General features: G+C 40.4%; 1 protein-coding gene and 1 long non-coding RNA gene across 5 annotated transcripts in view; one reads left to right on the top strand and one right to left on the bottom strand.

Moving 5' to 3' along the window:
• Nucleotides 1-23,493, top strand: part of PBX3 (PBX homeobox 3) — a 127,091-nt gene that overhangs the window by 539 nt on the left and 103,059 nt on the right. For 2 of the 4 annotated variants that reach the window (XM_090021268.1, XM_090021270.1), the window contains exons 2-3: nucleotides 228-952; nucleotides 1,942-2,015. In XM_090021268.1, coding sequence (XP_089877394.1) covers nucleotides 756-952; nucleotides 1,942-2,015 — 271 coding nt within the window. In that variant the 5' untranslated portion in view covers nucleotides 228-755. Of the gene's footprint in view, nucleotides 1-227; nucleotides 953-1,941; nucleotides 2,016-23,493 lie in introns of those variants that run through there. The other 2 variants (XM_090021269.1, XM_090021271.1) reach the window with 2 other exon arrangements.
• Nucleotides 793-3,025, bottom strand: LOC149855226 (uncharacterized). Its single transcript, XR_016438430.1, has 3 exons — nucleotides 2,187-3,025; nucleotides 1,913-1,990; nucleotides 793-932 (listed from the first exon to the last, which is right to left on the bottom strand). It is a non-coding gene; the product is annotated as an uncharacterized LOC149855226 (long non-coding RNA).

The raw sequence follows: 23,493 nt of genomic DNA, 5'->3' as shown, positions 1-23,493 counted from the left end.
ATTAAAAAAAAAAAGAACTCCCCCCCTTTTTTTTAATTCCCCCCCACACACACACTTTTTTTTTTTTTTGGTTACTGTTTTCTCGGCTTTTTTTTTTTGTTATTCTGTGGCGGGGGGGGGGGGGTCTCCGGGATTGTTTTGTTTCCTCCTCGCTGTTTTTTTTTTTTTTAATTTCCGATTTTCTCTCTCGTGTGTGTGTGTGTGTGTGTGTTGTTCGGGCCGAGAAGCACCGGGCGCTCGCTCTTCTTTCCGGACCAAAGACCCGGCAACAAAAAGGCAGCAGGGAACAAGCCAAGCGGTGGAGGAAGATTTTCTTTTTCTTCCCCCCCCCGTTTTGTTTTTTGTTTTTTTTTCCCGCCCCCACCCCCCCCCGGACACGCGAACTGCGAGGAAAGCTGCTCAAGTGCTCGGTGCCCGCCGCAAACATGCTGGCGATGATGATGATGAAGGAAGATTGTAACTAGAGAAGAGGGTGATTTACTGCGCGGGGAAGGAGCGGAGCGTGGAATAAACAACCGAGATCCGGGCAAAGCCCAAATACTGATTTTTTTTTTTATTATTATTATTATTATTTTTCTTCACCTATATAGATTTTATTTTTTTTTTTAATTTTTTTTCTCCCGCCAGGAACTGCCGCTGCCTGCCAGAGCCAGAGATTTATTTGCCTTTTCTTTTGGAGGCAGCAGCTCCTTGCTCGCTCGCCCGGCTCGTGCTCCGCTCCGCCGCCGCTCGCCCGCCCGGGCTGCGGGAGGAGCATGGATGATCAGTCCAGGATGCTGCAGACTCTGGCCGGGGTGAACCTGGCCGGCCACTCGGTGCAGGGGGGCATGGCTCTGCCTCCTCCCCACGGACACGAAGGGGCAGACGGCGACGGCAGGAAGCAGGACATCGGAGACATCCTCCATCAGATCATGACCATCACTGACCAAAGCCTGGATGAGGCACAAGCAAAGTTGGTTTCGTCTAATTAAACCTTCTCTTTTTTTTTCTGTGTGTGTCTGTGTGTGTCTGTATGTTTGTGTGTCTGTGTGTGTGGTTTTTGTTTCTCTGCGGAGTCTCACCGTTAGAGCAACTTCTTAATACTGTGGGAGAAATACAAAGAAGCAAAGGCAGAGCCCAAGTTGCTATTCATTTGGGGTTGTTTTTTTTTTTAAGTCGCTAGATCTATCACTTCGCGATGCTCATCCCATCCCTCTCCTCCATTTGACCGCACTACCGCTCTCGCTGCGATAGTCCCATTTCACCGCCGTGCCTTCGGGGCGCTCCCAGCCTGTCCCCCTGGCGCACCCCCGTCCCGGAGCGGCTGCCAAAATCGGTCTGTGCTCCGGGAGGCTTCGCTTGCTTGCTAAGAAGTGTAACTTTCTTTCCTCCCCTCCTGCCCCTGAAGTGGCGGCAGATGAATTGCGAAGCTGACAAGATATTGCTGCAGGGGGAAAACCCTCAATGTTTCCAATCACAGTAAATACAAAACAAAGAAGGCGAAGTCTGGAAGTCCCGTCCCCCCCCCTCCCCCCCAATAAATCAGGTGCAATGTAGCGGCATGGAAAGGGCTGCAGACAGGCGGTGACGGATGCACATGGCATCGCGGGGCATTTGCACACAGCTGATGTGATGCCCAGAAGCAGGTCGGGCCGGGCCTGGCGGGGCCGGGCAGCAGCGGGGCGCCCCCCCTCCACCCCGCTCCCTGCGCCCCTTGTCCCCGAGGTCAAACCCCGGCTCGCTTCCTTTCCCCGGGATGTTTGGTACTTTGCACCCGCCCCGGGCCAAGCTACCGCCGCTGCCCCGGCCCGAGCCCCCGGGGCGCCACTCCGCATGAGCCTGAATCCCCGCCGCCTTGCAGGGCGCGGGGCAGCGCGGCAATTCAAGCAGTTTCTTGCAGAAAGGCGCCATATTCTCAATAGCTGGTGCTAACCCGTGTGTTTTGTGTTGTCTGTTTTGCAGAAAGCATGCACTGAACTGCCACAGGATGAAGCCTGCTCTGTTCAGTGTCCTGTGTGAAATCAAAGAGAAAACAGGTAAGAGCCCAGGCGGGCCGCGGCTCTGCCCAGCCGAGCAGCGCGGGGCTCTCCTCCGGCTCGGGCTGCTCGGGGCACCGCAGCCATCTTTGATCATTGCCTCCTTCCCTGCTTCTCATCCCGGGGAGGGGAGGGGAGAGGGGGGTGCCATAAATCTGCAGCAAATTTTACAATTCATAATCCCGATGTAAAATGAAATGTAGATGAAAATGATCGTGTGTCACCGTCCGCAGAGTCCATTCCCCCTCTGGCTGCAATCAGGGAAGGAACAGAGCAGCTGCCTTGTTTGTGTGGCAGCTTCTTAAAGGAGCGATGGGAGCTTGCAGAAGCCAATTGCAGAGTGAGAGCAAGTGAACAGCCTGGCCGGCAACTTTCTCTTTGACTCAGGCCACCTTCTCGTGGAGCCCTGCAATTAGTGCAGGATCTGCCATAGGACACAGCCCTGACCAGGCAGGAAATGGGCTGGAGCCTTCTGAGTTGCTCAGGGACCTGCATGTGTCTCTAGAAATGGTGCACAAATATGTGCGTACCCAGGCATACGTTCCTGTGTATTATGACAGAGATTTTTGCATCTTTATTCTGGAAGCGTTACGTTTTGCCCATGGAACATGTTAGCCATGTCCTCCTGTCTGCAGAAATCTGGCTTGCTTAGCAAACAAACAAAAAAAGGAAGATATAAAAGAAACGGAAGTTTTCTGAATAGTGGATTTCAGCAGTAGGGAATAGTGAAAGGAGGAGATGGGGTTAATACCACGAAGTTGTGTATATTTATAGTACTAAGGATTTACAGCTGTAGGATGGCCGAAGTACATCCCATTTTAAAAGGACTCTGTTTTTAGAAGTCTAGTTATTGAGCTTGTGCCACACATTCAAGTGTGTTAGGGCTTAACCTAGGTAAATGATGTTTCTGCTATGACACCAACACCTAATGCTTATATAGTGCTTTTATTCGTCAAAGCACTTCACAAACATTTACCATGTATGCGATTCAAAAACACTTTATTCCTCTAATACAGAACATGCAAAGGGGACCAGTAAACTTTGTCAGCATTGACATGTCTGAATATACTGTTCGCTCTGGACGCATCTGATTTGAAGAGAAAACCTAACAAAAACTAAAACACTCTGATGCTCAGGACTTGAGAGTATTAACGATTAGACTGTTTAAGGGTGAAGTTAAGAAGCGGTGGCAAAAGTGGTGAATGCTGTGTGCCAATATTTGCTTGTAGTGACAACAGCAAAGCCTTTCTTTTTTATGAAGTCATATTTTAAGTACCAGATCTTTTTTCTCAGCAATGTTGACAAACTAATTTCCCTATGCTATATGAAGAGGGCACACTAATAAATGCCTCCTGGTGTTTGGAGGGTTGTAGTAATTTTTGTGTTCTTTGACACCATTGATTCGGCATGGGGAAAATTAATAATTTCTTAGAAAGGGGGATTTGGCAAAGTATGGTATGTTCATTCATGAGAAGCAAAAAAAAATTGCTTATGGCCTAAGTTAAAACAAAATGGTAGGCTAGCTTTTTAGTTACATCTGGAATTAAATTACAGTCCTTTTAATTGCAGATTGACGACAAAAAATGCATGTGGCTATGGAATAAGATATCAAACATTAAATCACAGCGAATCTTAGCTCAGGAGCCTGAAAGTGCATAGTTCTCAGTAAATTATGTTGCTTAATGTCCAAGGGTTTCCTTTCTATCAGGGCTCCACTTCAGTTTTTGCTGACAGCTAAGCACTAGGGTATTGACTGTGATGTGAATATTAAGATTGATTCTGCTTTATATTGCATTATATTACTATGGATAAGGGGATTAATTCCCCCCATACACGCACATTTCGCCTTGATTACTGTTCAGATCCCTTCTTCCCTTGTTCAGTTTGTATTTGTGTTCTTGCCTTTCTCCAAAGTTTTTGCCCAGACAGCTTCAGAGCTAACTAAGCAACCTGCCCCTGGTGTTTAGACATTTTGCAGCAGGCAGATTTCAATTAAGAAGGCAGGCGTAGGTCCTGCGATCACTTATTTGCACAGGGCTTAGCTTCACTGTTTTGAAAGAAAAGTATAGTCAACCACATGTCAGAGGTGAGTTGAGAAGAAAAAACAAGTCTTTTCAGAGACAAGGATTACTGGCAGAGGGGGTTTAGTGAGGCCTTTGCTGCTTCAGAAGCAAGAAGGAAACAGACAAGGGATGAGATTTTGCGATTTGAAATGTTTTGGGGTATTTCAGTGATAACTTGTAAGTTGAGATCCTGCTTTTGTGTCCCGACTAGTGGAGCCAAGTTTGCAAGTTATCTCTTTTGTAAAATAGCTAAGAACCAACAAAGAGTGAAGGCGTCTGTCTGGCCAAAGGCGAGATCCTGCCAGCCCCAGCAACATGGGAGGGATAGGATTAATGCACTGAGTGATTGATGGAGATGAATCCACCCCCTCTAAAACTGTTCCCATAGGGGGACATTCACTCAGGATCTCCTAGTTGAGATGAAATGGTTGTATAGACTTCAGTAAGTGTTACCAATGCAAAGCAAATGTGAAAACAAAATCTAGCATATTTTCTCTCATCTGTATCCACGAGAAACAGTGCAAACAGTCATTTGTTTCCAGAGACTTCTGAACTTGTAGGGTGAACAGCTTGGGATTCAGTTAGAGGTTTTTTTCCCCTCCAGTTTGTCTTCACTGGATTTTACTCTAGATAATCTAGTTTAGCTGCAACTGGAATGTGCTTCTGTATTTAATTGTTCATCTGAGGCAAAGTGTACCTTGGTGCTAGTAACAGGAATTACTATGATGTCTATATCAGTACCGAGTAAAAGAGAGAGAATCTTGCCCATGCATAAAGTGTAATATCAATCACTTTTCCTGAAATAAGTAATGCAACCACAAGTTACTTTTTGTATTTACTTGCATGCATTTTCAGTACTCCACTGTGTTCAGTGCAGCCAGGGAGGACTTCCTTATTTCAGTAGACGGAGAATGTTTGCTGGAGCCCCCATTTTCAGGTGAGGCAAACATAGCAGATCCCCTAGACATTTCCCTCCAGGATTAGTGGATGCATTACATTTATTAAAGGTTTTCTCCTTTACTCAAGGATGAGGAACTGAAGAGGGGTTTTTTTTTTCAGTGAGGTATTTCTTGCGTTTAAAGGAATTCACTAGCTGTACAAAATCTAACCTGTAATTTATTTTGAAGTTTAAAAAATAGTGTTTGCTAAACTATCATTTTTTCTTAAGTGTTGATATACCCAGATCACCTTTCCTAGAGACAACCACCAGGTACCAGGGTTTTTCATAAAGATACTTTACAAACTGCCACTTACTTATTTAATTACAACAAAGAAAAATGAACCCCAACGTTTTCCTGTGGTCATCTTAGTAAAATATGGAAATAAGAAAGATCACTCCGTCTAGCAACTCCTTTATATTAGATTTTTATCTGTGTCTCTTCCATTAACATTACTTTAAAATCTTAAGTAGTACTTTTAATGCAGAGTCGCATCTGTTGCATACCTTGGCATTACTCTGTCTTTATCTGCCTACCAATAGATAACGAATACTTATGCACGCATATGGTTTTTGTATGTCGATTATTTACTGTCAGAAAAACCCTTAGATTCACAGTCTGATTTCCCCTACACTCCAGTACGTTTCTGTACCTGAAGTACTATGTTTACTCATGCTGATGCAAATGAAAATATATTAATTCTTATGGTCTTAAATTGGTTAGGGAATTGCAGTTATTTCCCAGTGGAATGTTGTGTTATTGAGTTCTGGACTGGACTGGTGGAAAATCTGTAACATCATGTTTTCTTGATTTCATTTTTTTTTAAATTTGATGTTTTAAAAAAGATTCAACCCAAACAATGACAGCTGCCAACCAAACCCTAATTTACTGTCACCACAAACCCTAAATAGCATTCATTTACTAGTAATGCCTAATGGCATACATGATGGTTTGCCAGATTTGTGGCCTTTGTGAGGCATATAAGCAGGACTGACTTGGGAAGATCATAAAACTTAATGAACTTCTCGACTGCAGGAGGTGTCCGCAGGGGAAGAGAAAGGCCTGCTTGGCTGGTTGGGCTGGTTGAACTATTTTTTATGTCTAAAGAGAGAGGAAGAAAATGATCATTAAAGATCTTCTGCCCTCGTGCAGAGTTTTATTTCATAGAGTGAAAAAATTTAGATGTGAAAAACAGATGAAGAGTGAAGTTAACCATGAGATTAATTTCTTGCTGTTTGCCATGTAAGCTAGAAACCCTTTTTTTTTATTGCTACAACTAAAACCAGCCATAGAATGCCACTCTAATGATTAAAGAGCTAGATCATGTCCTCACTCTCAGCATAACTCCCTAGTGAGGTATGTGTCCCAACTCTGAGGTGTTTATGAGCACCCCTGGTCAATATGTTGTGAAATCCTTAAACTGCCCATTAGGTAACCAGTATTCCAAAGACCTACAGTCACTCCCTCCCTCCACCTATCCCCTTGCTTGCAGTAAGAATATGAAAATATGAATCCCTTTCTCATTTGGAGTAGGTTATTTTTAACCTGGATTACCAGCTTGTTTCCTTACATTATATTAATTTCAGTGTTTGCAAACTATCATGTCATGTCAACAATTTGCAATACAATGAAACAGTCTTTAACTGATCTTGGAAGGATAAATAATGTGAAACAGTGAAATGACATAATTCTAATTTATATATTGTAGGTATTTTTAACTGTGAATTCTGATGCTGTTTTTATTAAATTAAGCTATTTTTAAGTATATATTAATATTCAATACTGATGTTCTTGTAAAGATGCTTTTCTAATTTTTAATGTACCTGGACTAGAATAGAAAACAGACAGCGTGTATTAAAAAATCTCCATCTTTATTTAGGATTGCTTACTCTTTGTTTTAATTTTTATGTGGTTTTAACTTTTAGATTTTAAAAATAATAATAAACTAAAATCTTGAATGATGTATTTAAAACTTGACGTATAACATTCTAATCACTTGGACTATGTTTAGCAAGTTTCACCACCCTAATGGTAATGACATCACTTTTCCTCATAAATGTTTTACTAGTAAAAATTAAATTGAATGAAATATATGATTGTCAGTTTGTCATCTGTTTCAAGCATGCATTTAGAGAGATAAAATACTATCTCCATGGTGGTGTTTTAAAAGTGAGATTTTTCTGCTTTTTGGCTAAGAAAATAGGGCAGTTCTTGTGGTTGTTTTCAGCCACAAAAAGAAAAAATGCATTACATTATGTCTTAGAAGACCTGTTACTACATACTACCTTTATGCCAAGCCATTTTAGTGCTCCTTGATATATTTAAATAACAAGCTGCAACTTGATTACAGGGTTCTCTGTTTCCAGTCCATTTTTTTGCCCTGCATATAACATAAAATTAGACTTGGTTGTCAATACTAACCAAGTAGGAGCAGGTAATTCTTTTATTTTCTGCCTCATTTTTAGTGGGCTTAATTTTATTCTTGAATTTGAAACAGGCTTGCTTACTTGTAAATATTTTTAGATGATTGTGAGGTACCACCTGGTTTATATCATGATGTTTATTGTAACAAATCATTTTTGCCAATTCAGGAATAAATTAATATAATGGTAGGTAATGATGCAAGCTAGACCATCCTTTATTTTACAGATTTAATAGATTTGTCTGCTCAATTCCTTCAGCTTTCAATGAAAGAAACAAACTTCCATAATATGGATATTATACTATATTCAATTTAAATGTTGATTTGTGTGAAACATTATTGTAATGATATTTGCAGTCAAGCTTAGACAAATATATTCCGAATTAAACGGATTCTAAATATAATAAAAATTAAATATCTGTGCAATGTATGTTAATAGTAACATAGGAAAGTTAAATAGTTCTGTTTGTATGTATTTTTATATTGTTAGAGTATTTTACAGTTCTGAGTCATATATGTGATGGTTGGCTAAATACGTTTAAGAATTAATACTACTTTTGCATACTAGCAAGTCAAAATAAATAGGGATTCTGAGGGAAGTTTTCCTCTTCTTGTATAATTGATGGAATTAGATGTAGTTGTTTGTATTCTATGAATTGACACCATGAGAAGAATGCTTTGTTTGTTTTCTCAGCAGTCATGTTTAATGCTATTCGCTTATCAAGGTGATCAGCATGGTTCAGATAACACATGCCTGACACAGCCTGCCTTTTTTCACCATCATGTTGACCTTTTGTCACATTTGCTTTTCTCTGGTAGGCAGTTCGTGTCTTTAAGTATGAATGGAGTAAATAATTCACATCAATATTTAATATAAATTATTAAAGTTTCTGTCAGCTCTTATAGTCCCTGCTTTTATAAAGTTAGAGTACTTCATCAACCAAACTGATGAATTAGGCTTTTCAGCCGGACTGTAGAGCTGTTCTGCAGTGTTATCTTTACAGCATGAGTAAACAAACAGGGAAGTTGCATGTGAGGGGAAATAAAACTGGATGCTTGAGTATTTTTTTTTTCAATAGCAAGAATGCACATTTTAGAAAGGTGGAAAATGCTACATAAATATCTGTAGTAATTTAATTTATTTTCCCAGAACTTTATTCTTATTATTTGTATACCAGAAGTAGAAACATCAAACACCAGCTAACCTGACATTTTCTTCCTCTCCTTGTCATTAGCCTTACATATGAGCTTATACTCTCTCCATAGGTTTAGAGGTTTAGATTATGCTTACTAGCCTGCTTTTTTCTTCCTTTTGTAGCTTAGTTTTGAAAGACTCTTCTGTAGATAATTGAAATTATTACATTTTTTATCTCTTCAGTCCTCAGTTATTAATTATGGCATATATTTTGCAAACGAAATGACCTATGATTGAAAACAGACAATGAATTTTTGTCTGAAGAAAAAAAGGATCATTGGCTGACGGAGCATCTATTGCAATGTTTATTTATTGCATGCAGAAGGAGTTTGATAAAAAGAACCTATGTTGCACACATTTATATGCACAGACTCATTATGTATTTATTTTTCTTTTATCTCGTTTGGTTTTTTTAAATTTAATTCCTTTGTTTAAGAGAAATCCAACTTCAGTTTGTTCAGTCATTAAATTGTTCTAGCAGTGCTGTCTAAGAATTATTGAACAATGCGGGTTCTACAATATAACAAATCAATCATTTTGGGAGGTGTTCTCTGTTATGTGTTTACAGGTTAAAACCTTTTGTATATTTATATCATGCATCAACTTTTAAAGCTAATCTGTGAGTCTGCATTGTCCAGCAGGTGGCTTTTTCATGTATGATTTAATTTTTAATAATTTATTACAGGTAAAAAATAACATTTCTTTGCATTTAAAAAAAGGCTGGAAAGCATAACCGTTGGGCAGTATACGTTTACATTTATGACAGAGCCAATGAAAGCATCTAGATATATTCAGCTACATAATCTAAATTAAGATTCTAAACAGGCATTACAGATGCTGGTAACTTTGGCAATTATCATTTTGTTTGGTGAACAGTAGTAAAACAGTGTGCGGTAAAAGTGTTTAGAGAGAGAGGATAAATAAATTGAACAGTTTTGCAATGCAAAGTGGTTTGTGGTGTTTTTGAGGATTTCTTGGCTCTTGCTTAACTGCTATTGTGAAGCCTGGAGCAGATTTTCCCATTGCTAATGCCCTAGAAGTATTAATTCACTTTGATATGCTAATTAGAGGGCATTATGCAAGAAATGAGATTAAGTGGCAGCATGAAGCCATTTGCCTGTCAGTAAATTGAGAGCTTTAGCATCAGGAGGAGCTTTGTTTTTTCTGAGTTTCTCTTGGTTTTGCATATAAATAAAATTGATTGAAAGGTCTAGAGAAGCTTCTAGAACATTGGTGGTTCTTTTTCTCCTTCTATGATTATTTAAACTTCATGTTAAAGGCTTTCTCTGAATATTAATTGATCTAATGGGAGATACTGAACATGAAGTATTTCATTGTGTTCTCAGTTACTGTACCTTAACAAAAGGAAAGTATTCAAATTCTTTGTGTCGTCTGATTTCTGTGGCATTTTTTTTAGATACACCTCGCAGCTTTGAATTGTAAACTCCTATCAGTCCTAAATGTTCCTGGGCTGAGCAGTAAGCATGTGTGGTGATGTGTTTGCCAGTTTTACTTTTTGAGATTCACGTGAGGGCCTGAGCCACCGAAGTCAATGGTAGGTGTGGATACTTGGGAAATCAAGCCTGGAGCTTTTATCATCCCCACGCAGTTCCAGGGTTCCCCATGATTTCTTATGTAAATCGGAGAGAGATTTTTGGTTCATTTAGGAAGGGAGGAGTTGTAACATTGGCCATAGATTTTATTCAACTGCCAGAAACCATGTTAAAGTAACATTAAGGGATTGACTTGAAGCCATCAGAGCAACGAAATTCTGAGTTAATGCTTAAACTCTGCCCTTTTCTCAACCCATTGAACCTATTTATTAGAGCATATATGATATGTAAGATCACTGTGCTGAGATCCCTGCAGTATTAAGGCACTGTAGGAAGAGGCAAAGATAAGAGTTTCTGATTTAGCTCTAAATTTCCTGGCTTTTGTGGTTTTGATTCAGCCTCTAGTGTCACTTTAATATAGTCTTGTGGTTCAATTTCTTCTTTACATAGTAATATACAAAAATATCATAGAAGTAATACAGGGAAAAGGAAAAAATATTTAAAAATGTAAAAAAAAAAACAAAAACCCCAACCCCCCCCCAAACAAAAAAAGACCCTTCAGCCTGCTCTCTGTCATTGCTTGTAGGATGTGAGATTTTGTATATGCTCACTGGACACCCCTCCTCTACAGATTATTACCTCTAAGCCCATTAGGGGTTAGTCTCAGAATGATGATGATTGTGATGAGCCTCTTTAGTCAACCACCCCCTCCCCTAAAAGAAAATAAAAATTGGAAGATCTTGTCATGGTGGCAGGTCACACCATGTGCAAGCGAGACCACTGATTCTGGCAGCTGAATTCTAACACTGCAGGGGAATCCTTAACATGAAAAACATAAGACACAATAAGCCACAGTGACTTCCTGAGAGCCATGGGGATTATCAAATCAAGGCAGCCGGCATGCATGCGCAGTGTGGGGTCTGCAACCAAGGCTAACTTCCATGAATGTAAACGGAAGTTACAAGCCTGCCGCAGAGGGGAGGACATGCCCCGCTCTCCAGTTTTGGTTAGAAGTTGTTCCAATTTCACCACATTGACTGCCTTCCTTAATGAAATGCTTGGTTATTGTTACTTCCCATTATACTCTGAACTACTAGAACCCAAGCATCTGTACTAGGAATTCTTAACCTTAAAACCTTAGTTACAACGTGAAACCATTCTGGCAAGAGATAGGAGCAAAATAGTATCTGAAGCTACAAAACTAAGTATCAGCAGCAGCTACAGACTACCCAGGGAAAGGGCTAACTATGGGAAACTCTTGCAGGCCAACTTGACTGTCACTACTCGTGTAAGACCATGCATACAAATCCGGCATGTGGAACACACAGGACTGGGAGCGGGGAGCTCCTGGGTTGGAAATCATGGCCCTGCTCCCAGTGAAAACTTTCACTGGTTTCAGTGGGAACGAGACCAGGCCCTGACATGGCCAAGTCGCTCATCGTCTGGGCGAAATCCTAGCCCGCTGACATTAATGAGAGTTTGGGTGTTGATTCCAGTAGGTCTGGGATGTCACATCTGTGCCTCAGTTTTCCTGTCTTTACAATTGGGTTATTATCATTCAACCACCTTGGACTGTTGCAAGGCTTAATTAACTGCTTATACTACACACTGAAGTTGCAAAGTGTTGCACAAGCATTAAGTATAATAAAAAATGATATAAATATTGTCAGTAAAGATATATAGGTAATGACCCATCAAAACAGTTTCTAGTGGACATTATCATTTAGGCAAACTATAAAGCAAGTGATGTCCCACCTGTTGAAGAGTAACCAAGTTAAGCTTTTCTTGGATGTTCTGCTTTTCTGTGTGTTAATTGGGGGTGACAGTATTTTTAATTCATGGGTAGACCTATCAGGCCTGTAGCACAATTAAAATAGAGTCCTGATTTTATTTCATTTAGTGAAAAAGAAACCCCTTGCTCACGACTGACAAAGATTGATGTGTTACTTTGAAGATGATTGTTCACAGATACCATTACACAATTGGCAGGGTATTTAAAGCACTGATTACAAATGTTTGTTGATTAAAGGAGGAAGTGTGCTTTTAGTGAATATCTGTAATTGCACTAAGTAATGCTGAAATATTTGTTTATTTTCTTTTATGTTAGGTCCTGGTGGCATGATTAACTGTCACTAGTAAGAACAAGTTACAGTAGATTGTGCAATGATTCTTATTTGACTTCAAGGATATATTTATTACCATTTTTGAACAAATTATACTAACATGAAAAGTTGTGGAAATGATTGTGCACTAGATAAGGTGATACATTACAGGAGTGGTTGGGTTTATGGAGCTTTATGCCGAGGTTCTCTCAAAAATTATAGCACAGTCCTGTCACTATAAAACCCAGTGATACAGTTGGTAATAACATGCAGTGGAGGTATTTTTAGGTTTTCACTTGTTATTCAAATGGAGTGGGAACGATCAGTTTTTCTACCTCATATTTCTTTCCTTTGTTGAATCTTTTTTTTTTTTTTTTTTTTTAAGCAAAGCAAGAACTCTGTTAGGGTCCTTAGTCATAGTACTGACCACAGAATTGGGTCCTTTGGCTGAAACCCTTGTCCCTAAGATATCAGTGAGCGCTTTTACCAAGAGCTTGGTGTTGGCAGGGTACAGGCAGTTAAGTGAGATTTGCCCAGTGCTGAGACCCCAAACAAGCCCTTTGGCCATTAGAGGCAGAGCTGGTGCACGGGCCTTGCTTTGGTCCACTGCACAGGGGAGAATTTCACCCTCAGTGAGCAGCCGGGAATTTTTGTGAATTATTTCTTACTTCCTCTCCACTTGTTAGAGCTGTGACGTGATATCAATATGATGCTTGGGAACGTATTGACTTGTTGGTTCTTGACCTTTTGACTGTGACCAAGTATAGAAATTGAATGTCTGAAAATTAAATGATAGACTCTATATACATAAATTCTTGGATGTCAGTGTAGTACACGAACTAATTTTGGTTTACCTAAATTTATGGCATTTTGTGTTCAATAAAGGAAATATTTCTTCCTTTCAATATACTGAGAGTCTAATAATATTGTAGTTGCTAGCACTAAACAAATCAATTTCCTTTTACTGACTGATTATCATAACAGCTGCTGTTTAATCACCAGGATTGTTATGTAACTTCCAAATCTCTAATATTTCGGAAAGAAACGGGGCATTCGTGTCTTGCAGCTGTAACGCTGCCATGCCCCTGTTGTTGCACTGGCAAGTTTTTGTCAACAGAGAAAAGTCTAGCAGTGCAGGGGTGTTGTTTGCAGCCGTGTTGGTCTAAGGACACAGGCAGGCCAGGCTTTTTGGATAACAATGCAATGTTTTATTGGACCAAGGTTCTTTGGGTAAAGGCAAGATCTTTTATTATTCCTAAATAATTGGGGGAAATGTTCTTTGCAAGCTTCTGGGCACAAAAAAGGATGTCGGGTGTCTGTGCCTGAAAGCTTGCAAAGAGCCGTTTTTCCAAGTCTTTAGTCGGTCTAACGAAAGATCTCGTGTTTACCTAAAGAGCCTTGTCTGTGAGCAGTACAGTGACATTTTTTGGACGGTGGGAAGCGGCTAAGCACAGCCCCCGGTTGAAAAGAAACAGCCCAAAGCTCCTCGCATAGCCCTTGCCCTTCCTTGCATCCAAGCAGGCCTGCTTGCAACCATGCCGGACCGGAGCTGGAGAGATGCCGGGTCCCGAAAGGGCTGCACGGACCCGCGGCGCGGCTGCGTTGCGGTGCGGGGGCCCCCGGTCCGTGCCTGCGAGCGCCGCTCCTAATTGTTTTCCACCCATCAGTTATGCAAATGAGCTTTTATGGCAACTGGCATAACAATTAGCATCCTCCAGCAATATTTTAGCAGGTTAATTGCAAAATTTCGAAATGGTACATCTGACTTGTTAATTAGGCATGACAGAGGTGCGGGGAGAGCTATCCCGGGGCTGTGCGGCATGCAAGGAGCCAGGATGGATGGAGAGGAGGCAGGCAGGCAGGGAGCCGCGCCCGGCCCGGCCCGGCCCTGCGGAGCTGTGCGGGGCTCGGCCGGCTGCGGGGAGCCGCACAAAGAGCAGCCTCTCCCTTCCTTCCCGCACATGCGAGAGAGACCCAGCTAATATTTCCCATTTTCTTGTGACATGTGGATATGGAGTAAGTGCCATTTATGATGTTGTCATCAATAATTTTGTCACAGAGAATAAAAGCCTTTAAACTCATCCACCCACTGGAACGTTTTATCATATTTATTTTAAGAGAGATGAAATTAGCAGAACAATTGAGCTCTTTGTATGTGGGAGATGCAAATGTAAGGGAATATTTACCTTTAATGAAGGGCAACATAAATATCTGGGTATCAATAAATTACCGCAGGGGTAGAGTATTCCACAGGCACCTAATAAATACTTTTTGTTTTTTCGAGATCCTTGAACTGCACTCTTTTTAGCACGGTTTAATTTACAATTGGGAGTGAAATTAAATATCTGTTAACTTTTTTTAAAATGATCTATGGCAATGGAAAATACTGTATTTTGAACAGGAGGGAAACACCTTTCCAAATCATTCCACCTACTGATGAAATGCTCACTTATCGTATTCAACAGTTTAAGGAAGAATGTGCTCTGGTAATGCTTCAGTGGCTAATATTGGGAATGGAGTAACCATTTTAATGAGGGTCATGGGACAGGATTTCAGTAGGGAGCAGGTCAGGTGTGCTATGGCTTTTGTCTTGTCACAACGCCTGTCTCCATAATAGCAGAAAGAAGTTCCAGAGCAGCCATCGTCTCACTTCAGACAATAAGAAACTCCCTGATAAGTGTGAGCAGAGAAAGCCAGGGCAAGGTAGCATTCCATGTTCTTATGTTGTAGCAAGCTGGGTCAGTAAATATGTCCTACAATGTAAATGTACATCACATTTTAACTGTCCTAATATTGATCATCCTATAGAGGAATTATATCGAAGTCTACTAGTTATTAGTGTAAAGAGGGTCAGAGGCAGAGACTGGTACAAAGCAAGTGCTCTCATGGTAATGATGCTGCTATTTATAGATCCCCATTTCATTAGTTGCAGAGTTTCAGGGAAGAGATTTTCTCTAGGGGAAATGGATACTTGAAGTTCATTTTCTTCCTGATGCACATTAAGGCAGAAACACGAACAACCTTCAGGATAGGACATATGATTACAACGTTTTTTGACTATTTTTCCTAAATATATTTGCAATAGTACACAGCACTGGCTTAAAAAGTGCCAGCTGGTATTACTGTTGAGCTTCATTTTCTACATAGCCTTTCGATTTGGTCTTTTTTCCCCCTTAGAATAAATGTTTTTTTTCCTAAAGGAATTTTATGAAAATTTGGTACTGTGCCAGCAAGCTGACTAGTGTTACTTATGTTTTTCTTTTTTTAAAGAAAATACTCAGCTAGCTGATCATAAAACCTGTGGCTGACTACAATCTCTACATTTACAGTATACATAAGGTACAATCTCAGTTACTCGAAACAGAGTCATATTTCCAATTAATTTGCTAATTATGACAAAAATTTCTTTAACTCTCTGGAACCTAGAGGATCCAAACTTACCCAGTGCCCCCATAACCTTCAGATCATTGAAGCTGCGCTATAATTTTTGTGTGCCTGTATTTCTAGTGCTTTCTTTTTTGCAATTCTTGACATCTTGAGTTATTTTTTTTTCCTTTAAGAGAATATTTACTTAGTTAGTATTCACTTAATTAGAACTGACTGTTTAATGTTTTCTGGGAGGGTATTTATGGTATTTTCTTTGCCATATTTGCATTCCAGAAATTAAGTCCCTATGCCATTATTCGGCAAGCCTTTCATACATTAGAATGATGAATTGAAAGCAGAAATGGGAAAAAGACTGCAATGCAATGAAAATTTAATCAGCGTCTTCTGCTGCTTTAATAAGGCAAATAATTCTTATTGGCCGCTGCGTTAAGGTTTCTAATATTTAATTCATAACAAACCTTGCATTATTCTGCAGCAGCATCGACAGCTCCACTTTGCTGCCTGCCAACAGGCAACCATAAAAACTTAAAAGCAGATGTAAATGTCTAAAACAAGGAGAATGATTAGATCTAAAGCGGTCAGAAAAAATCAACAATATTGCCAGAGAGTTTGATAAATCTTTAGACACACTTTAGTAATGCACACATGATATTAATTAACCTCATTAAATGTGTTGGATTGAGGGATTTGAGGTAACTTTTATAAAATGTGCAATTTTACCTTCTCTGCAAACCCCAAAAGAAAACTAAGACGGATGCAACAGTGTAAAGAAGCCTTTTGCTAATCAAGCTTGAGCTGTTATTCGTATTACAGTACCCAGTTCATTTTCATATTTAGAAAGTCTAATATATTGCTTTGTTAAAATTGTAGCCGGTTGTTCCATATGTATGCCTGATGCCAGGATTAACCAAAGGAGAACAGCTCATTCTGGTAGTCTGACTCCTTGCCATCTCTTTAATACTAATTTGAATTTTTTTTTTAATGTTGCAATAGGGAAAATGTCCGTTAGTTCATAAATCTTACCCACGGGCATTTTTGATATCTGGGAATATTGTCCTGAGTTGCCTTTAAATGCGATTGCAGAATTTTGCACACCGAGATATACATTTCAGGCCTAAAAAAATTTGCCAAGATGCTGCTAAGATGCAATGTAAACACGCTGTATAATTCCAGAGGATGTGGCAGAGTGTTTTTGTAGTGTGAGGCAACAGAAAATGGCAACCTGCCAATGCTAGGTGCAAGCTCTTGTTACATAGAAGGGTTGCGCCTGCTCTCATTTCTTCTTGAAATGGCTTAATTGGTGTCAGCACCCCAGGGATAAAGGCCTCTAACACTGAAATCCACACGATTCACCCTGTCTCTGCTCAGTGTAGGGAAACTGGTAACAACTGGTGGTGAATGAGGAGTGAACGGTGCTGTAACAATACTCGATGATGTTTGGGATGACAGAAATTAATACGCACTTGCTTGAAGAAAGCAATGATTAATGGCAGTGAGCAAGGGAATGCTGTCCCTCCTTTAACTCCACTTTGATGGGGATTGAAAAGCAAAAGGCTGTTTTCATTCTCTCTCCAAAGCAGAGGTCACCCAGAGTACATTACAGCAATTTTTCCCCTCTGTTTTTTATTTCATAAATATTATGATAAGCATAGATTAGATAGATTTTTTTCACCAAGGCTTAAAAGGCTATTTTGTGTCTGTTTGCTGTTTGCGCTTAACAAAGAAATCTAGTGTGCTTCTCTTTACATATTAGGTCAATTTCCTTCACATCAGAATAATTAGTATAATTAAGATTTTTTTTTAACCACAACCATGTTAGTACTTTTCAGTGCTTTACATGTGGAATTTCAAGGCCTTCATTTTCAGAGACCTGACAGGTCAGAATGAGCAAAGAAAAACTGCTAAGAAGGGAGAAAAAAAGGTTAAAAACCTAAGGTTCCTCACTGAATTTTTGACATAAATATATTTTGCAAGATCCTCGCGCTTGTCAACGGCTTTCTCTGATATTTGATAAAGAATCTTTATTCTACAAGAAGACTGAAATAACAACTGTGCTTTGGATAATGAATTCTTCATCTAAGAAGAACTTTAAAACAAAGTACAATGTTGGCATTTTTTTTCTTTGAGTGAGAAGGCTGATACATCTTTGGGATCCGACAGGAAGACATAAATTAATAGAGTTCTGGAGATCAGTTTCTCATTAATAATCCATTTTGTCATGGTTCCTGGCATTGTCAGCCTAGTAGCTGGTTCATATTTTGCTAAGGGGTAAAAGCACATGATGTCTAAGGCACAACACATGGAGAAGAGTTTATCATTGTTTGGAGAAACTATCAATGAAAGAATAAACTTGTTTTGCAAGAAAATAAGTAGAATTGTTGAGACGTTTATGCATTTTTAATTCTAAACATAAGCTTTTTATACATGAATTTGGAAAGGTAGTTCTCCATCCGAATTGGAGTGGTGGTGTGTAGTCACAGCTTGCCATAGCTGCTGTTCTTCCTAGATATTTGCGTTTTTGTTGAGGAATAATGTTGGGTCTCAGACCTTTTCATACTGTATTTTTAGATTTTGTGGCAAACTCTGCCCAATTTAAACATAGCATTGAAAAATTATGGGTTTTCCTTTGGGCAGCTAATTGTGTAACCTGGCCAGTTTCAACCTAGCTTAGATATATCTGACAGACCCAGGTAGATTTTTTTTTCCCAGAGTTTGCAAAGTGAAACATTCTGTGTTGTCATCATGGTGACGACATAAGCTGGAATTTTATACCTTTTAAAAGTTGGAATCTAGTGTCTTCTACATGCTAAGACTCTGGCAGCCTGACAAACAATGCAGACACATTTTTAAAAGGTGTTGAACTTGCTTTGTCCTCCCAACTAGAGAAGGATTTTGAGAAAGTGTAAATCCTTCTCTAGGATTTACACAAAGTGACCTAATGTAGCTCTCAGTGAAATCATGTGGTATCTGTCTTTGGAGCATATCTCTGGAAACTTGTCAAGCTCTCAAAGGGTAGGAAAAAAGAGAGCTAGCCCCAAAACAACATGTGAGATCCAAAATGCTTATAATTGAAACAAAGGCAGGGGACTTGCTAAGAAAACAGTAGAAGGAATCGTGACTTATGCGGAAAGAGTAAAAGGGAGCAAAGGGCTGGTTAAGTATGTAGAAGAAAGAAGGAAAAAAGGAAGTGTCATGTGTCAGGAGTACAGCATTGACCACCCATAGATGGTGCTGGCATGTACAGACATTCTTCTAGCAGAATGTGACGCAATCGACTCATCTCACCATGCAGCAAGACTCGTGGTGGTCGCAGTGCCATGGCACTTCGCTTAGAAACACAAGACATAAATGTATCTCCTTTGGGCCCCACTACTTGGGATGCCGCTGAGATAATCCTTGCAGCATCTTGCACTGTGGCTTGCCAGAATCCTAAATTATCTACACATAAACATACCACTTCTTGATGCCCCTTAACCTTCATTAACCTCAACAGTCACTCTCAGTAGAGGAACAAAAAGGATATATCCATTGTTGTGTCTTTCTCAGACTACTTGGGTAGGTGGTTGAAAGATGTAATCTGTCCTCCTTGAGTGTGAGATGGAAGAGATGGCAGAATTTGGCACTGAGGTTGGCTAGGAGCATGGTGTTTACTTCATCAACAGGAATATGTAACCATTTACTGCTTGTCTGGAAATCGAGGAGGTTTAAATTATGAAGATTTAGAACATGTTTCTTTATACAGAGTTGCAAAGGACATTTGTCTCAGCACATTGTAGTGAAATTTTAAAGAGCAGGTTTTGACAGGAGACATTTTGCTGACACAGAATATTTTGTTCACTTCTGACTCTCAAATAAGTGCTACTTCTGTCATAATGATTGATTTATATTCGTTTTAGACCATACACTTCACATCCTGTTTTTTAGTGCTTATGGCTACACTGCTATGGAATAGCATAGTTTAAAAATTATTATGAGCATGAGATCAAGTTTCACATTTAACTAATAAAATAAAAAATGTTTATAACTGGCTGCAGATATTTTGTACCCTGACATGGATGGGAAAAAGCCCTGCTCTGAGTGATCTCCTAACACAATATTACAGTAAAGACAAAGAAGTCTAAGATCAAAATTTGTGTTAAAGTAAGACTGAAAATTGAATTTAAGTTGAATATAAAGTCATTATGGATGAGAATTCCTTCTGAAGCCCAGTGCCCTGCAAAACATCACTCCTGTGGTTCTTACTGAAGGTCCAACTCTATAAGGGGTTGAATCAACAGGGCCCCAGGATGGCCAACTCCTCCCAGGAGGCACTTGGCTCTTCAGGTTTGGGTGTTCTCAGCTTGAGTCCTTTGACAGGTTGCATTCATGGCATGATTTCAGTGGTTATGTGACTTGTGGTGTCACAATTGCCTAGTTTGCCCCCATAAACTGGACTTCGATTAGGAGTCTTAGAGCACATCTACACATCATCCTGTGGCAATGTAGTACTGTACGGTGCTCTATGGTGATGGGCCTACCTGTTATCACCAGCTACATTGCCGTAGCAGCATGCCCCCCAGGTATAGCGCACACTATGGTGACGTGGCAGCGAAATCTACCTGTGCACCATGTGCAAGGCGCAGTAACTGCCTGTAGTGCACTGTGCTTTAGTACTTCCAAATGAAGTACTAAAGCATGGCACTATAGCAACGTTGCAATACAGCAATGTGTAGACATGCCCTTAGTGCATTTTTAATGGTCAAAGACCAAGAAAAAATGGTTTCAGCTACAGCTTCCATTTAAAACACATCCCCTCACATACCAGAGGAGGATCCTCTTTTGAGAAGTGTGATTTAGTGAACAAGAAGCTCGCTTGTTTTCAAGCTTTCCCTGTTACAGCGCGGAAGTGGCTGCTGGTTTCTTGGGTGGTCTGGAAGCCCACACACCTGTATGCAGTCTGGTGTGGTGGGTTTGTTTTTTTCTTTTCATTCATACAGCTTGTGTCTCACATGCAGTGATTTCTATGGCAATGCAGAGGAAGTGGCATGTCTTGGTGTATGTGGTCTCAGTATGCTGGACAAAGTACCTTATGCTGATGGGTATACTGTTTCCGAGGTCTGAATGAGGTTGCTAGCTGAAAAAAAGAACTGCGGCATTGAAAGAAAAAGGAGGTAGGCTTGTCCATAGTCCCATTCCCAGTGTGACCATCTCAATAATTGTAATTACTATGTTAATTGGGCCTGGGGCTGTTTCAAGGAGAGGCTCACGGCAGTGTTGGAGGTATGCCAGAACTGATCCCCTATATCCAAGGAGAAGTCCTGGTGGTAACTCACATGACGGGAAGTCAGACTAGATGGAAATACGCCCACTTAGCTGAATTCCAACACTGGCTCAGCATTACAAGTGTGGAGAAAGGAAGGGAGCGATCCGTATATTTATGAAGCATCACTTGGTGACTAGCCACCAAATGTCGTTCCTGTCCATGAAGGAGGCTGTCAGCTTTTCCTGATTCAAGGTTAGGGTTGTAATGCATTTTATGCTGATTTATGCTGATGACGAGAAAAGGGATGAGATTACCACACCCATACTTCCCTCTGAAAAAGGAAAAAAAAGGTCACCAAGCATAAAGGAGCCAGCCTGCACCTGAAGGGAGAAGGCTGCTTAGGGTCATCCCGGTCTCTGGAGCTCCAGTCTGCGCGGGATAGGAAGGAGGCTTTGTCTTTTGTGTTGGCTGAGGTCAAGTGGCTGTGGGAAAGGTCACATTTGGTTGCCGTTAGCCTTTGCCACAAAAAGAAAAATCTACTAAGCTGGTGAATTATCCTTGGAGCAGAGAAGTTAACATTCTAGGAGGAGTTCAGAGAACAGGGCTTCCAAGAGCTTATGGATTTTGGGAAATATTTGACAACGTGAGCAACATTAGCTAGTGAGGGGAAAAAAACCCTCTCCAGAAAATCTTTCACGGTTGTGCCAAGAAAAGCAGCTTCGATGGAACATTTTCATAAACTATCATCAGTTATGCAGCACCAGCTTCACAAATCAGAAATGATATCTTCAGGCACTGCTGTCAAGTGTTATTCAAATAATACCAGCCTCACATTTGAATAACAGCAGACATTTTGAATTAATTAATCAGATGAGATAGTCTAGGCCTTTTCTCATTAGTCTCTGGGTCAGGCATGGGAAGATATATGCGTTGGTGATGATATACTTGTCTTTAATCGTGATTTATGAAGATTTAGGATTGTGTGTGATTTGTCAAAGGTTCTGGGAAAAGGCTGGTGCATATTTCATTACCTAATCTGAGATTGATTTCATGATGCCGAGAGATATAACCCTATTGTTAGGATATGTGGGAAGCACAGGTAGGCACGGCATCCCAGGATTTTTACTGGCTTATCTTTGCAACTGTCAAACAATGCTGTAAACTTTTACTGCCAGCAGTTAACAATTCCTGCTTTAATTATAGGCAAATTCTTCATTCTGTCCAAAGGGGAAGCATCAGTGGTTATTCAGTTAAAAAGCATAACAGACCTTATAACGATGACCCAGTGTAAATCATGGACAAAGCTGGCAAATTTCATGGCTTGGTCATGGGGAAAATATAAAATGTCATGGTTTGTCACAGTTAAATAGAAAAATCCTATTAAAGCTATGCAAATAACAGAACAACAACGAAGGTGGAGCTCCTTGCATGGCACCTTCCCACTCGTAGGATTTCTTTTAAGCTGAAATCAATGTGAACAATACAAGGCTCCTTCATGAGGATGCAGAGCACCTGCAGCAAGTGCTCTCTGGGCTGCACGAGTTTCTTTGAGGCTTGCTTAGTATGTGTTGTTTAAGATGGGCCAAATTACTGCTACGCAATTGCTGGGCAGTATTTATCATGTAAGAATGACTTCTGGCATCAAAGAGTGTTTTGAATTGGAAATACCTGAACCCAAATTGGATTAAAAAATGGGTAAATGGCTTCTCCGTGAATGAGCAGCGAACCCAGATTTTTTATACTAGGGATAAGAGTTGACAGCACTGAGCATGGGTGTCTCTCCCCATGCTTGGTCAGGATTATAAAAATTTATCTTCTGCTATATGTTCTGAACAGCGTTCATCATTTGGTTCTTGACACTGTGTCGCAGTCCATTGTCACCAGAGTACACTACCCTGCCAACACCCTCTGCTTGGGCTAGCAGGCAAATTGGTCAACAGATTATCCCCATCTTGTAAAACTGATCTTCCAGTGACAAATATCCACTAGAGGCATTTGGCTCTGTACACTCTTCCTGCTGCCATGGAAGAAGGGAAAAAACTGTGGGTGTAGAAGAGGAGGCCCTTGTGCCATGCCAGTCTTGGGCTGTGTTTTTAGTCTACTGTGGTATTTGAAAACTAATGGACCAGGGAATGTATGAAGTGGGACTAGAATCAGGGCAGCGCAAAGGAAAGCTTTAAACTGTGTTTACGCACCATCTATTCTGCTCCTTGTACATTTTGACTGTGCCCACAAGTCTAACTCATGAGTCAGATATAAACTAGGCCAATAGCTCCTAAACAGGCTGAATTCTTTCTACTGATTCTCTTGCATGAAGCACTTTGTTGCTGAGGTGCAGCCCTTTAAAGAGGAGCAGGGCAGGATTACTAAACCTGAGCAGTCAAAAATCATGAGTCATTTCTCCAAAAACTTGCAAGTAAGCCCAGAAAGATCAGGGTGAAATCTTGTCCCTGTCGAAGCCAATAGAAGTTATTCCATCAGGTTCAATTTGTGCAGAATTTCACCCTGTGAGATTTAAAACAAAAGAAGGCAGGAGTTTGTTTAATTTGCCTTGTCATATCTGAGGCTGTTCAGGG

Source organism: Crocodylus siamensis, chromosome 11 (genome assembly GCF_052110815.1).
Source record: "Crocodylus siamensis isolate JL-2025a chromosome 11, ASM5211081v1, whole genome shotgun sequence".
Classification (NCBI taxonomy): domain Eukaryota; kingdom Metazoa; phylum Chordata; order Crocodylia; family Crocodylidae; genus Crocodylus; species Crocodylus siamensis.
The sequence above is the reverse complement of the archived record's forward strand: the minus strand, read 5'-3'. Positions and strand labels throughout refer to the sequence as shown.